The sequence below is a fragment of the Perissodus microlepis genome, chromosome 23, assembly GCF_051167445.1.
Source record: "Perissodus microlepis isolate ML-2025 ecotype Zambia chromosome 23, ASM5116744v1, whole genome shotgun sequence".
Taxonomy (NCBI): Eukaryota; Metazoa; Chordata; class Actinopteri; order Cichliformes; family Cichlidae; genus Perissodus; species Perissodus microlepis.
In genome coordinates, this window is record NC_140482.1 from 1,814,795 (window position 1) to 1,829,606 (window position 14,812).

At 41.5% G+C, this 14,812-nt stretch overlaps 1 protein-coding gene across 4 annotated transcripts in view; it reads left to right on the plus strand.

Moving 5' to 3' along the window:
* The window catches only part of dmd (dystrophin), a 284,621-nt gene that overhangs the window by 102,339 nt on the left and 167,470 nt on the right, over window positions 1–14,812 (plus strand). For all 4 annotated transcript variants that reach the window (XM_084922101.1, XM_084922102.1, XM_084922099.1 and 1 more), the window contains 2 exons: window positions 3,947–4,143; window positions 14,567–14,695. In XM_084922101.1, the coding sequence (XP_084778227.1) occupies window positions 3,947–4,143; window positions 14,567–14,695 (326 nt within the window). The remainder of the gene's footprint in view (window positions 1–3,946; window positions 4,144–14,566; window positions 14,696–14,812) is intronic.

Sequence of the window (14,812 nt, forward strand, 5' to 3'; positions counted from 1 at the left end):
TTTTTGTCTTTGCTCACAGGCTTTCGAGCGTTTTCCTTATAAAACACAGTTTTTACCGTTTCTTCCTGCAGTAAATATGAACAACGACAGTATTCAGGAAGAAAACCAAACATTGCAGATATTTTTTATCATAACTCTGGTTTTACGCGGCCGATCAACACAATTTAAAAACTGCTATAAAGTCCACACTTTGTCCGTCAGTTGTTCCGTCTGTCCTGCTCACATCTCCAATGGTTGTACACGTTGTCATTAACGTGGCTTCACTCCACATCAGCCGCTTTGCTAAAACACCGGTGTCGCACATAAGGACGCCGTCATAGCCTGTCAACCACGTTGATTAGCTGCGTATATACGAATGCGATATTGACTGGACTATGGGATAAGGTGGCATCGTTCTAACCCCATACGGGAGCAGCCAGTCACTGACTAACACTGCAGAACAGAATTGTTAAAGTTTTCATTTTAATTTCAATTCAGGTTAGATTTTTTTTTCGTGTGCAACGCAGATTTTCTGTGTGCAGAGACGTGCCAGCAGTGCGCAATTGCGCACGCGCAGCTTAGAAGGAACATTGGTTGTAGGAGCTTCAAATTGATACCATAGGTGTATCTACTAAAAATCTGAGTTTGAATCTCAGTGACCTCAAGCTCAAGCTCAGAGATCAAGTTTTCATGAAAATCGTGTGAATGTGATAACTCCAGAAGGAGTATTTTCATATTGATACCATATGTGCATCTACGAAGACTCTTGGATGAGTTTGAAGCACAGTGACCTCGGCCTCAAGGTCAGAGTTCAGAGGTCAAATTTGTGAAAATCTTGTAGATGCGATAACTCTTGAACAAGGCAAAAGAAAAGTGAGTGGACTTCCAGTCCTTAGACAGTCCATTTAATGTACAGTTTCAGTAGAATAAACTAAATTGCAAGTTTTTGAGGAGTATGCTACCAGCTTCTGAGGTGTCAACAGTCACCTCACTCAGTGGTGATCAAGAGGCACATTATGAACACTACTACAGAGTATGTGATGTGTGCCCTTAAAACTAGACTAGCTTTTATTGGCACTGAAAAGGTTTCTTGTCAGTATCATAGAAAATGTTTTCTTTGGTTTAATATTTACTCAAAGGAGTTTCAAAAGTCCTTGAACTTCCTTGTTGTGCATATAAAGCACACTGTTGTGATTTTAAATCGCACTAAAATAATTCAACTTTAATCACTGTAGTTTATACGTTGCTGATAATTTTGAGAGCTGTATTTATATGATAAAGACCTTCATAGGGAGTTTATCCTGCATATAATCCTGTTCTTGATTTCATTAGTACTTTTTTTCCTTTTTCTCTTCCCACTGTTTGTCTTGTCTTTTGTGTATTTCTCTCACCAGTGTTTCTCTCTAATTCCTCTTTCTTTTCATTTGTTTTGCACTGTTGTCTTTGTTCTCTTCTTCAGCTGGCCATTAAAGCACACATCCAGCTGCAGCAGTGCAGCTCAGGTCGGAAACTTTATCTCTTGGAAGCCATATTTTCCAAAAAACACTAGCAAACTGTGGAATACTGGTTAGATGTAGTTCCCACAAACTGTTTTCAGATTTTTTCTGAACATTTAATTCAGGACTCAGCAAAGTCCCGAACTAAATGAAAGGATTTGTTAGGAATAAATATTAGTCTCTGAAAATATTTCATCAAATATTTTTTCAGGAATAAATTGAGGAATTGTTTAAATACACACTAATGACAGTTTCATAATGCGAGTTTACTGAGACAGATTTAATTACTTCAAGGCATAGAGACACACATACGTTATGCTTATACACACCTGAAAAGTACAGTATACACTGACACAAACTCCCACAATACCTCATAACAATGCATACATATGTAGCAGAGCCGTGGTAAAATGATTAAAGTGGAGATCACAGAATGGACTTACAGAGTCTAAACCACTGAGGGATGTATACACACACTTGCAGATGGTGGTATTATTTATGGAACTGTTTATTCTTCTCAGAGAAACAATAACACCATCAGATTTCTCTGTGATAAATCAGTATTCCACAGCCAAATGTATGACTCATACTCTAACTTTATTTCTCTCACAAATTGCAATGACACACATCATTCCTGGCAAGCTTGCCGCACAGACTATTTCCTCTTGGTCCTGTTCATTATTCTTAGCTGTGAGCTAACTGCACTCCACACATCATTCTATTAACATCACCACAGCAATCAGTTCATTAGCACTCCATCTTCACCCGTCTTTCTTTTTTCTTGCTCCTCTCCTACTACTGTGCCATCTTTGTATCTTATATGGGGTTCACTCATTTGCCCCACAGCAATTGCTCTCTTTTAATTATTTTTTTGTTTATTTGTTTGTTTTTTGTTGTTAATTTTTGGGGGGCGGGGGGCATCTTTATTAGCTAGTGCAGTGAAAATGAGACGCGAAAGCAAGAAGAGAGAATGAAAAGATGTAGCAATGGCCCCTGGGTAGTAGTTGAACCTGGGGCTACATCCACACTAGCCCAGATAGATTTGAAAATGGCCGAAAGTCTGTGTTTTTGCTGCCCACACTGTGAGCACCGTTTTGAAATGTATGCGTTTTCGAGAGCGTTTTGAAAACGCTGCGTTTTCCATGAGCAAAAACGCTGTCTCAGTGTAGACGGGAGAGAAAAGAATGCGTTTTCATTTGACATAGCCTGGGTTACTGGACTTAGCTTTGTGGCATGTCGATGCCTGTTTAGCCTTTGAGCTAAACATCACTTAAACATCACTTATGACCTCAGTCATCCAGGCCATCGTAGTCTGAAGAGCTTGGAAAGAAAAGCATCTGGTTTGAAAGAGGAGTGAAAGAAGCATCTATATCCACTGTGAGCGACCATCTTTGAACAGAGGGCGGGGCTTACCACACCAACTGTCTGCCATCTATAATCCAGTTTTGAGATCCTTCCCAGATGCCTTAATGCCCACTCACATCCTGGGCCATCTGACTTCAGTAAATCACATGATAGGGTGGGGCCAGGTTTCACAATGAGCTCACCCGAAACTCTGGCTGATTGTGACCCACACCCATTTTCACACCTTGGCTCGTGTGATTAGGTAGAGGATCAATAGGGGGTCCTTGGCCCCCTTTGGGGACACTCCCATGGGGCTTAAATGTGGGATTCTCCACCAAGAAGCTTCTCGGATGAGAGGTGAAACATCTTCAAGGAAACTTAAAGAAGTCCAGACGCTTTTCTTTCCAAGCTCCTTAGATGCCAAAAAGTGATGTTTTTAGATGAAGACTTTCTGAGTGCAGTAACCTATTGCTTATTTAACTTGCTATTATACTACATAGTGAATATGATTTAAACAGCTGGTTCTTAGCTTTAATCTGAATTGAACAAAATATTTTGTTGGTAGTTTACAATTTTTTGACAAGCATTTCTTTTAACAGTTCTCTATTTCCAGTGACTCAAATGTAAGCTTACAGTTCACCTTAAAGCTGCTTCATGGGACGGCTATTTCTGAATCACAGCATGTGTGAGGGTTTGAATGCCACACAGACACAATGTTTTTAAAGTATGTGTCTCAGTCCTAACATAAGGGATCACCAAAAAACGGGACACCAATGTTTATCGCTAATGAAAACATTATGGTGACAGGAGTGTCAGAACAGTGGACAGGTAGTTGGTGAACTCACTGAAGGATCTTTCTTTTGATCTGTAGTTTTGATACCAGGCTCATCTTCCAGTGAAGATTCCTTCTGTGCCAAAATAATTATCTAATACAGTCGTATTTTAACACACGTGAATATAGTTTATTTTATATCTATAGTTTTGACATATCACACTCGTCAGACAACTTTAGGTCTTGAAGAACTTTAAATTTCCAGAAACATTTGCTCTATTGTCATATTAGGTGACATTTATCACAAGTGGCTCGTGAAATTTAGGATAAACTTCACTCTTCTCACTCTTTTCAGATGTGGCAGTGGCTCACCCTGACAAGAAGAGTATCATCATGTATGTGACGTCACTCTTCCGGGTACTTCCGCAAAGTGTTTCTATGGAAGCCATCCAAGAGGTGGAGACGTTACCTCAGGCAGCCACAGCCAATATCACCCGTGTGACAACAGAGGAACACTATCAGATCCAGACCAAGCAGCGCTTCTCTGAGCAGGTTAAACAATTAAGCACAAACACTTGTGAGACTAACTAAACCACAGACACGTTCTCATCCCAAAACGTAACATACCGACACTATGTGACAAATCGTCAGTATGTTACGCCTTTGGAAACATGAGAACTGTTGTAAACTTATTTTACTTTCTCATCATGATTCGCTTTGGAAAGCACTATCTGATACAGTTAAGGTTGTGGTTAAGGTTAGGGTTAGAGCTGGAAAACACAGCTGTTACCACCGGGAGCATCATCCAAAATCCGGAACGTATCATAGGGACGCGGAAGGTTACCTTTTGTGTTACTATGAGACGCCTCGGGACGTGGCAAATCGTTGGCATGTTACGTGTTGGGAATGAGAATGCTCTGAAACCACGCATGTGGAACTCAGCAGCTATGCCCAAAAAGGCCATCATGCACACGAGAGTGTCTGCTTTGTGAGTGCATGATGCTGGTACCTCTGTGCACAAAGCTTCATTCTACTGGCTAGAATTAACTGACTTTTGACAGTTTGGAGGGAAGACCCCAGAGGAAGAGGGGTCCAGATTTCACTGTGGTGATGATGGACAGGTCACAGCGTGGCAGGAAAATAAATGCTGTTTTAAGTCTTAGAATGGAATATGGACTAGCTCAGCCTATCGTCGGTAGTTTTTACAAGGGCGATTTATTTATTTATTTGGCCATGAGTAAGTTTGTGATTAATGATGGAGCTAATAGAAGCGGTCAACAGAAAAAAATAATAGTAGCGCTGTTTTAACAGCAGCCGCTTTCATCTGCGAGCAAATGCCCCCTCCTCAGAGTGCGCCCAAATGCTTGTTGATGGAGCTGCAGGAGCTGCTGATAGCCTAGCATACTCAGCCGGATGGTTGACACGTACATGCTCTTGCAAGTTAGGTGTGTTTGAGTACTTTGCTCACACTATACATCTGCACAAGTGGCACACCGCTTTGGTTACATCCTTAGGTTTACCTCTTTCATCTGGTTTAAAGCCAAAGAAATCCCAAATTCCCGACTTTATATTTTTTTAGTGCTGTCAGCGTTAACGCGCCGTCATCATGACTAACGCGATTAACAATTAACCCATCTAGAGCGCAGACTGAGTCACAATCCCTGAAATGTCTCTGCCAACGCATTTCGTCAGATTGTCCAAATTTTGTTCCTTCTGCACTCCAGATGGGTTGAAAGCGTTAAAAATTGTAATCAGAATCAGAAAGACTTTATTTATCTTTAACTTTAAATCGGATGGAAAGTTTAGTGGCCAGGATATGAGGCTGCAGAGTGTTGAACGCTGATGAGAAATCAGCAAACAGAAGTCTGGCAGAGTCAGGGAGCTCCAGATGTTTGTGGATGGAGTCCAAGATGAAGATTTTTGCATCATCGACGGCTCTGCGTGCACGGTAAGCAAACTGGAGTGGGTCCATCAGGGGGTCAGTTGCTCTTACAATGTGCTGTTTTATGATCTTCTCCATGGCCTTCATCACCAGGGAGGTGAGGGCCACAGGACGAAGATCTTTCAGAGACTTTGGGTTGTTTCTTTTGGGGATAAGGATGACTGTGGAGTGTTTCCACAGCTGGGGGATGGTGTGACTGTCAGTTAAGTGTTGAAATAGAGTCCAGAACACACTTCCTAGGTGCCCTGCACAGTGCCTCACAACTCGACTGCTGATGTTGTCAGCACCGGGTGAGCTCCTCTCCCTGGTCCTCCTGAGGGCTCTCACCACGTCTTCAGTCCTGAAGGTGAGTGTAGAGCTGCCAGGTTTGAGTGAGGATCTGGACTCCTCAAGCTGGGCCATGTTGTCCGTCTCAAACCTGGTGTAGAAAGCGTTGAGGTCGTCAGGGAGGGAGGCGGGGTCGCTGCCCTCCACCTGGATGGTTCTGGGGGTGGTGACCGCAGTATTCACAGAGGCCATGGTTTTGAGGCCCTGCCAGGCTGAGTGGAGGTCCCCTGTGGTGGATTTTTTTTCAACTGTGTTTTTATACTCCAGTTTAGCAGTTTTTATGGCCCTCTTGACCTCCCTGTTGACCTCCTTTTTATCCAGTGAAGAGCCAGAGAAGAAAATCCTCTTTTTTTTATTAAGGATTTCCTTGAGTTCCTTGGTGATGCAGGGTTTGTTGTTGGGGTAGATGGAGACTGTTTTTGACTGTGTTGACTTGTTCGCCGATGTCATCAGAGGTAGAAAGAAGGCTGTCCCAGTCAGTGGCTTCGAAGCATCCTTGTAGGGTGAGGATACTTTCCTCTGTCCACTGCTTGATGTTTTTGGTGACCTTTTTAATCCTCTTGATGACTGGGGTGTAAGCAGGGGCCAGCAGGATGGTGTGATGGTCTGAGAGGGGGAGGGCTATAAATGCATCTGGTACAGAGCCAAAGCATTTATCTAGAGTCTTACCCCTGACGTGTGCTGCATGTAACATACTGTTGGTATCGTGATGACCGCGTTTAAGCCGCGTTAATGCTGACAGCGTTTTGTTTTTTGTTTTTGGAAACTAGTTCGTCCATGTTTGGACTTCTTCTGTTTTGTAAACGCGCAAATCAGTCCGTGTATGATTACATTGCCCCGCCCATCAAAAAGTCTGCGCATGCGCGAATATATCGCCTATCGACGATTGTTGGACTGACGATTGCCGACTGGAAAATGTTTACATATGCCCAACCCTACTTAGAATAGGCAGTATGTGAAAGGTACAGGAGAGGAGGATGGGATATGCTTTGTACAAAATGTGAAAATGAGCAACACGACATTGCTCATTTGTCTGATCTAAACTAGCGTCTGATAAAACAGTTAAGGTTGTTGCTAATATTTTGTGCAAATCATAAGTATATGACACACTGTCCTGTAGCTGCTGGGTGCTAGGTATGCTACCTTTTTACCCCTCAACTTTAAGAGGCTGACAAGGTGTAGTTGTCACGCTGAAATCTTCTGAAAATCTTGTGAATGTTATAACTCAAGAAGGAAGTCACCGAGGATTTTCAAATTAATAACATAGGTGCAGCTACTAAAATGTTCGATAACCTCAAGGTCAAGTCATAGTTGGGATTTTCACCATATCAGTAATTTGTGTTTTGATTTGTTTGAGTCGCAAAAGCTATATACCTATTAGAAATAACAGGAGCAGTTGCGAGCAGAGGCCTCCATCCCTGCACATCCCACAGATGCTCATTTGTATTGAGATCTGCAGAATCTGGAGGCCAAGTCAACAACTCAAACTTCTTGTGCTCCTCAAACTATTCGTGAACCCTTTTTGCTTTGTGGCAGGAAACATTATTGCTGAAAGACGCACAACCCTCAGGTAGTTCAGTTTCCATGAAAGTGTGTAACAAAGCTTAGGCAGATGGTACACGTTAAAGTAACATGTATATGGATGGCAGGACCCAAGGTTTCCCAGGAGAGCATTACCCAAAGCATCACACTGTCTTTGAAGATGAGGGTCAGCCTTTGCTTGAGCTTTGGCATCCCATCATACTATCACTGGTTCACCACTGTTCCTTCTGCAAACCACATTTGATAGTGACCAACGCACCATTGTCATCTAGCTGTCACAATTTGGCCTCTGTCAAACTTACTCAAATCCTTACAGTAGCCCATTTTTCCTGGGTCTAATACATCAGCTTTGAGAATAAAATTTACTTGCTCCTTAATATATCCCACCCCTAACAGGTGCCATGATGAAGAGATAATCGGTGTTATTCACTTCAGCTGTCAGTGGTCATAATGTTATGCCTGACTAATAGCAGACTAATGTGACAGCAGTGCAGAGGCTTCAGGACTTGTCTTAAAAGATTTCTTCAGCATTAACGTAATCCAGTGACAGTATTTCCACTGCTACACAGCAAACAATACATTTTTAATTTATTGATATCCATCCATTCCATCCATCCCTTCGCTTCCGCTTATCCTTTTCAGGGTCGCGGGGGGAGCTGGAGCCTATCCCAGCTGTCATAGGGCGAGAGGCGGGGTACACCCTGGACAGGTCGCCAGTCTGTCGCAGGGCAGCAATTATTTATTGATAATTAAATCAAATTCAACAAAATTAAATTCAATATGGTTTAAGCAGTGCATATGTTGCTACTCTGGTGTAACTTGGTAGTTATACCTCGAAAGTGTCAAACGTGTCAAAAGTCAGTCGGTTTGAGTAGAATTAATCTTTGAGAATATGTATGTAGGTTTTCATTCATCTAGTTTATGGCAGTCTAAGGAGCTTGAAAAGAGCACGACTTGAATTGAAGGAAGTGCGCACAGTAAAATGTACACATAATAGTAAACCTTAATCTATCCAAGGCAACTAAACTGAAGAAGCCTCTTGCATAAGAAATGAAACATCTTCAGAAAAACAGTCCAGTCGCCGTCTTTTTGGGGTGGCTGTAGCTCAGGTGGCAGAGCAGGTCAGCCACTAATCAGAAGGTCGGTGGTTCGATCCCAGGCTGCCTCCTGGCTGCATACCAAATATCCTTGGGCAAGATACTAACCCCATGTCTGCCTACTGGTGGTGGTCAGAGGCCCCGGTGGCGCCAGCGTCCGGCAGCCTCGCCTCTGTCAGTGCGCCCCAGGGCAGCTGTGGCTACAATCTAGCTTGCCATTGCCAGTGTGTGAATGGGTGAATGACTGAATGTAGTGTAAAGCGCTTTGGGGTCCTTAGGGACTGAGTAAATCGCTATACAAATACAGGCCATTTACCATCTAAAGATCCTTAAGCTTCGAGAATAATTACTCGCAAGAGAGTGGATCTGCTGCAGCATGCATGTGTGATGACTTCTTTGTCTATGTGCCTCTTAAGCGCTACACAGGCGGGTTGCGGACTTTATATATAAGGAATTTAATTCCAAGAGTGGCAATGAATATATTATGGCAGCTGTTCCCGGCTTGATGCTGTGATGGTGTTGAGGTTTTATGATTTCTGGAAGTTGTGCAGATACTCAGCTGTGTATGCTTACTTGGTGTTCAAAGCTACTTTTTCACCTGTGCTGTTCATTGCTATGTTGTTGTCACATTATCCATACTCTGCAGTACTGCACATTATACAGCTGAATGAGTGTGGTTATATTTGCAGCCTATATTATCAGCTCTGAAACAGAATTCTTAAACCCAGGTACAAAATATACTTCTAAATATTAACATGGCCATCCCACCTTCTCAAAGTGGGCTTGTAAAATCCACAACAGAACCATTTGTTTATACTGGAACTGAAGGAGATGAAGAAACTGAGATCCTTCAGTGTTGTCTGAATAGCTTTTAATCAGCACTGTATGAGAATGTAATGTAATAAGTGCAGAATTAAACAAAGAAGTTTGGATAACTCTGAAAGTCAGATCTATGTTTAACCTGTTAGCACTGCTACTCCTGTTGCAGCAATGACACACACAAAAGTAAACAGGAAATGACGCAGTGTGAAACATTGAGGGTGAATAACCAAACTTGCAAAACTTAAATAAACTTTAAGTTTATAAACTTAATAAATAATAGTAATAAATATTACTTAAATACTAGAAACTAGAAAGATAATTCATTAAAAATTATGCTACTTCATTATCTATCATTTTGAAATAACTCATTATTTAAGTGTATTGTTAATCAATTAGATAATTGATTAAATATGTAATTAATAAAAATGGAAAATTAATGCATAATTTGTTGTGCATTAATTTGTGTTCTTGTAGATTCATGAAGTGTGAAATTTACGGTTTACATTATAAGTACACATCATGTATGCTCAAAATATGTAAATGTGCTCTTACATTTTTACGAGCACTCAGGTCTCTCAGCAGATCTCTCTTAAAAACATCATAAATGTATATATACCTCACTTTTCTTCTCCTTTTTTAATTACTTCTAGATTAAATATAGATTATTTGATCCCGAAAGGTTGATTCTGTTCATCTGGATGTTTTCAGTGGGAGAAACGTTTCGTCACTCATGCAAGTGACTTCTTCAGTCTCAGCTGACTGCAGGTTTCGCCGGCCTTATAAACAGTACATTTGCACAATGAGTGAAACCAGCCCACTGAATGAACAGTGGGCTGGGAGGTCAGTTCATTTCATTGTTGCGTATGTATATTGGAGGCATGGTGGTACAATGGCTAGCACTGTCTTTTCACAAGAAGAAGGTCCTGGCTTCAAATCCACTCTGAGGCCATTCTGTGTGGCGTTTCCATATTCACCTTGTGTTTGTTCACCTTAAGTTGACCATAGGTGTGAATGTGAGAGTAAATGGTTGCTCGTCTCCCTGTGTGCCCTATGACAGATTAGCAACCTGTCCAGGATGTATCCTGCCTCTCGTCCTGTGAAGCAGGAATGAGCTCTAGCACTCCCATCCTACTGAATAGGATAACTGGAATAAAATGGATAGATGGATATCTAGATTGCAGTCTCAGAGGCAGCATGGCAAGCAGATGTTCTTTTGCTCACTAATTTCCTCCTGCTTGTTCTGTGTAATTCCTGGGAACTGCTGTCCATGCTGGAGGATGTGGTCACAGCATCACCCAAAATATATTTCATTCTTTCAGTTGTTACCTGAATGAAAACGAAACTCTAAATTAAGACGGAATCTTTGAAGAAAGAAAAATAAATATCAGTCAGAAACAAGATCTGCTGGCTCTGATGTTTCAGGCTACATTAAGCTCAGCGGAATCCTATTGCATGCATATTGCAATTCAGTTCAGTTCACTTCAGTTTTATTTATACAGCGCCAAATCAACAGTGGCTTCAAGGCGCTTTATATTGTAAGGTAGACCCTACAATAATGGAAGGATCTTCCTGGAATAACTGCTGGTCATATTAATATCTCACTGTTTATTAAAAATAAGCACTGACACTGTTTCAAATTATGAGTGTTCCCTAACCCTAACTGCAGTTCAGGAGGAAGGCTTAAGTTGAGGAGGAAGAGGATGAGCTGGAGATGAGAAGGTGAGAGTAGTGCTGGAGGAGGCAGATGATGAAGATGAAAAAGCAAAAACTAGAAATAGATAATGAAACATTTTCAAATGGTCAAATATTGTTTGAAATACATATTTGTGATTTTAAAAATTCAAGTAACTTATAATTGTTATACTGTTATACTATTTATCTAATGCCTGTGTCCGTTAATTGAGATATGTCCGTATTCTTTTATCTGAAACAGGAAAATGATTAAAAAAGATTTTCTTTCTTTCCTTGATGATTGCTGAACCCAATCGTGCAACAAAATATAGACATTGTGAGGGGGAAATAGTCATAATTTCTATGTAAAGTATCTATGAGTGATTGGAGCTCCATGATGCCTCATGGGGTGAGGATGAGCATGAGAAAGGTGATGGATCAGCCCATTATGGGAGGAGTTTGTTAATGATCTAAAGGCAGCTGGGAACACGGGTCCCACTGCTCAACAGGGAACATGTACAGGCCCATCTTATGTTTGCCAGTGTGCATTTAATCGATTCAGAGAAAGCGTGGCAGAAAGTGCTATAGTCCAAAATCAAGCTCTTTGGCATCAACCTGACCTGTTGTGTTTGATGGAAGAGAAATGCTGTATGACCTGATGCGTGACTGTTTGGAGCTGTTTCTCTGCTAAGGGCGACTTCACTGCATTAAGGGGCCAATGGACTGAGCCATGCAGTGTGAAATTGGAGACAAGAACCAGCATCACAGTGACCCAAAACACACTACCAAGGCAAAAGAAGATGCACATCAAGGTCATTAAGTAGTCTAAGCCAGTCTTTAGACCTCATAGAAAATCTCTGGAGGAAGCTGAAGCTTTGAGTTGTCAAGCAGCAGCCAAAAAAAGACCTAAAGAATTTAAAGAAATCCTTCTTTAGATGTGTGCAAACCTGGTGACCAGGGTTTCTCCATTGAGTACTAAATCATATCTTGTTGAAGGATCAAATACTTATACAAATACTACTGTCACTCAGTGACGTGCAAATCAGTGTATAACTTTCATTTAATTCTCTCTCTCTCTCTATTAAAATGGAACTACCACAATCTGCAGTGGAGCAGATAAGTCAAATAATAATTCCCTCCACTGTATGTGAATAATATCTGCACTTCATGATCCTTATCTGCCTTCTATGCAAATTACATAAATTCTGTTAAAATCTCCCCATACAGGTTACTAATATAAGACACGGGAATATTTCAGCATCTTTCTATAAATCATGATCTAATGTTGGCACTTCACATTATGATTGGCCAGCTGTACTAAGGTGAGAAAAGCTCTAGTTACATTACTCTATTTTTATAGGTTGTATGACTATTTTTTTTCACACAAAATTGATCAACAGCATGACAACCATGTCCCTGGACAGTAAACATGTTGAGAGGAACTATAAGCAGTTTTGATTACCATAAACCAGCCCTTTGCTTAGGCCACGCCTCTTTTTAGTTGTACTGTCTGAAACAGCCGATTACAAAAAACAGTTATTTCTGGGAAAATCCACAAACAGTTCTCTGGCAAAGTGATTACTGACAAAGTGCCTTAAAAATAAAATCACTTAAAATAGTTTGTTTTACAAAGTTAGCAATAGCTTTTAGTGAAAAAGCACCATCGTATTATTATTATTCATTATATTATTCATCCATTCATCCATTTTCTACTGCTTATCTGGGTTAGGGTTGTGGGTGCAGGAGTCTGAGCAAAGACTTCGCTCGGCCCAGCCACCTCTTTCGTCTCATCTGGCGGAACACCGAGTTACATATGATCTCTCCAACGAGTCCTCCCAATAAAACATGCCTGAAACACCTAACTTAGGATGCATCCAGAAAGCACCCGAGTCAAATTCAATTCAATTCAGTTTAGTTCAGTTTTATTTATATAGTGCCAAATCACAACAATAGTTGCCTGAAGGCGCTTTATATTGTAAGATAAAGACCCTACAATAATACAAGAACAACAGAGAAAACCCCAACAATCATATGACCCCCTATAAGCAAGCACTTTTTCGTAAGTTGGAAGGAAATCTCCCATCTTCAGCCTCTGCTCCCATTACAGGATTGGGGAGACACTCAAGTTATTCCTTCTGCCACTTGACTCCATCCACAGGCTGTGCTACACTGAAAACAGCAGAGCACCGTCTTCCCCCTCTTCCGTTGTCTGAGCTTGCTTTGAGGTCAACTGAAAGTCTTGTTTCAGGGTCTCACCAAAATCCTTGGAATTCAATCAAAGCTCTGCTGAGGTGGGAAATGAAGTTCTCACGGGCTGGGGCTCTGGTAGATATTCCCAACGTAACCTCACTATATGTTTGGGTATGCCAGGTCTGTCCAGCATCTTCCCCTGCCACCTAATCCAACTAAGCAGAAGATGGTGATCAGTTGACAGATCAGCTCCTCCAAGACGTTTGACTGCAGATCTGATGATATGATTACAAAATCAATCATGGATTGTGACCTAGGGTCTCCTGGTGCCATGTGCAGTGATAAAGACCCTAATTCTTGAACATGGTGTTCGTTATGGCCATCTCTCACCTATAGCAAGTCCAGAGTGGAAGAGAGTTCAAGCCCTCTTCACAGGAAATTGTTTCCAGAGCCTGAGCTTCATGTTGAGGTGAGCCTGATTATATTTAGTCCATATCTCCCAACCTCACACACCAGCTCTGACTCCTTCCCCACCAGGAGGCAAAGTTCCACGTACCACAAGCCAGATTCAGGAACCCAGGGATTGGTAGAACCTGGAACTATGGCCACAGCCCGATCCACTCCGGTAATCCTGTCCCAGGCAGGCTACACTGGACTGTTTTTTGTTGTGCCTTGATTTTTCTGTGAGATTTTGAATTCAGCGCTGAATGAGTTATTATTACTCCCATATGCTAGTGTGCAAAGCAAAGCTATGCGAGGCGCAAGGTGGCACAAGTCATTGCTGGACACCATGAAGATTGTTTGTTGACTGTTATTTATTGATGTTTTTTTAAAACTGCTATTTGGGCTTTGTTAGTTTCAGGGAAAGCTCGTGGCTTGTGTGACAAAATCTTTGTTTTTACACCCGGGGAAAGAAAAACACGACACTAACACAGTAATCTGTAGTGAACCTCCAGGTCTATTACATGCTGTAGAGTGATAATAGCCTGATTAATTAAATTCAGTTTTATGTATGGTAGGAGTTAATAACAGCGGTTTTCCCATGGTGCTTAAACATTACAGAATCGACATCCATTTATTCAAATGACAAGCAAGAGTTACCTTATAACTTGGTTACTTTACAGAGCTCGCCTGTGGGATTTTGCCCAGTCTGAAGCACAATTACAGTAGTAATAACAACAGTTAATAGCTATTTAATGTGCTAATAACATTCAATAGTGGCTGAATGTGAATACTTCTTTCAGGGCTGCACATTTTCACTAACTTGGTAAAGCAATTATTTAATTTAGCTTTTGGATCTTTCGCTTTCCTTTTTGCATTCTTTTGCCTCTTTCTCTCTTCCTCTCTTGCCTCTGTCGTTTCCTTTCTGTCTGTCCTCTCTCAGATTACAGTGAATGTGGCTCAGGGGCGAGTGCAGAGCCCCTCCCCTCAGCCTCGCTATAAAAGCTATGCCTACACCCAGGCTGCATATGTCCAGTCGCCCGAGCAAAAGAGGAGGCGTTTTACTGATCAGGTCCGTGTCTCACACTAACACTTGATGCCAGTTCCCCATCTGTCTCTGCATGTGTGGTTTTTGTTCTGTCTGCTCCCCAGAATGTGTCCCTTTCTTAAAAATGCTGTTTGTTTTTGT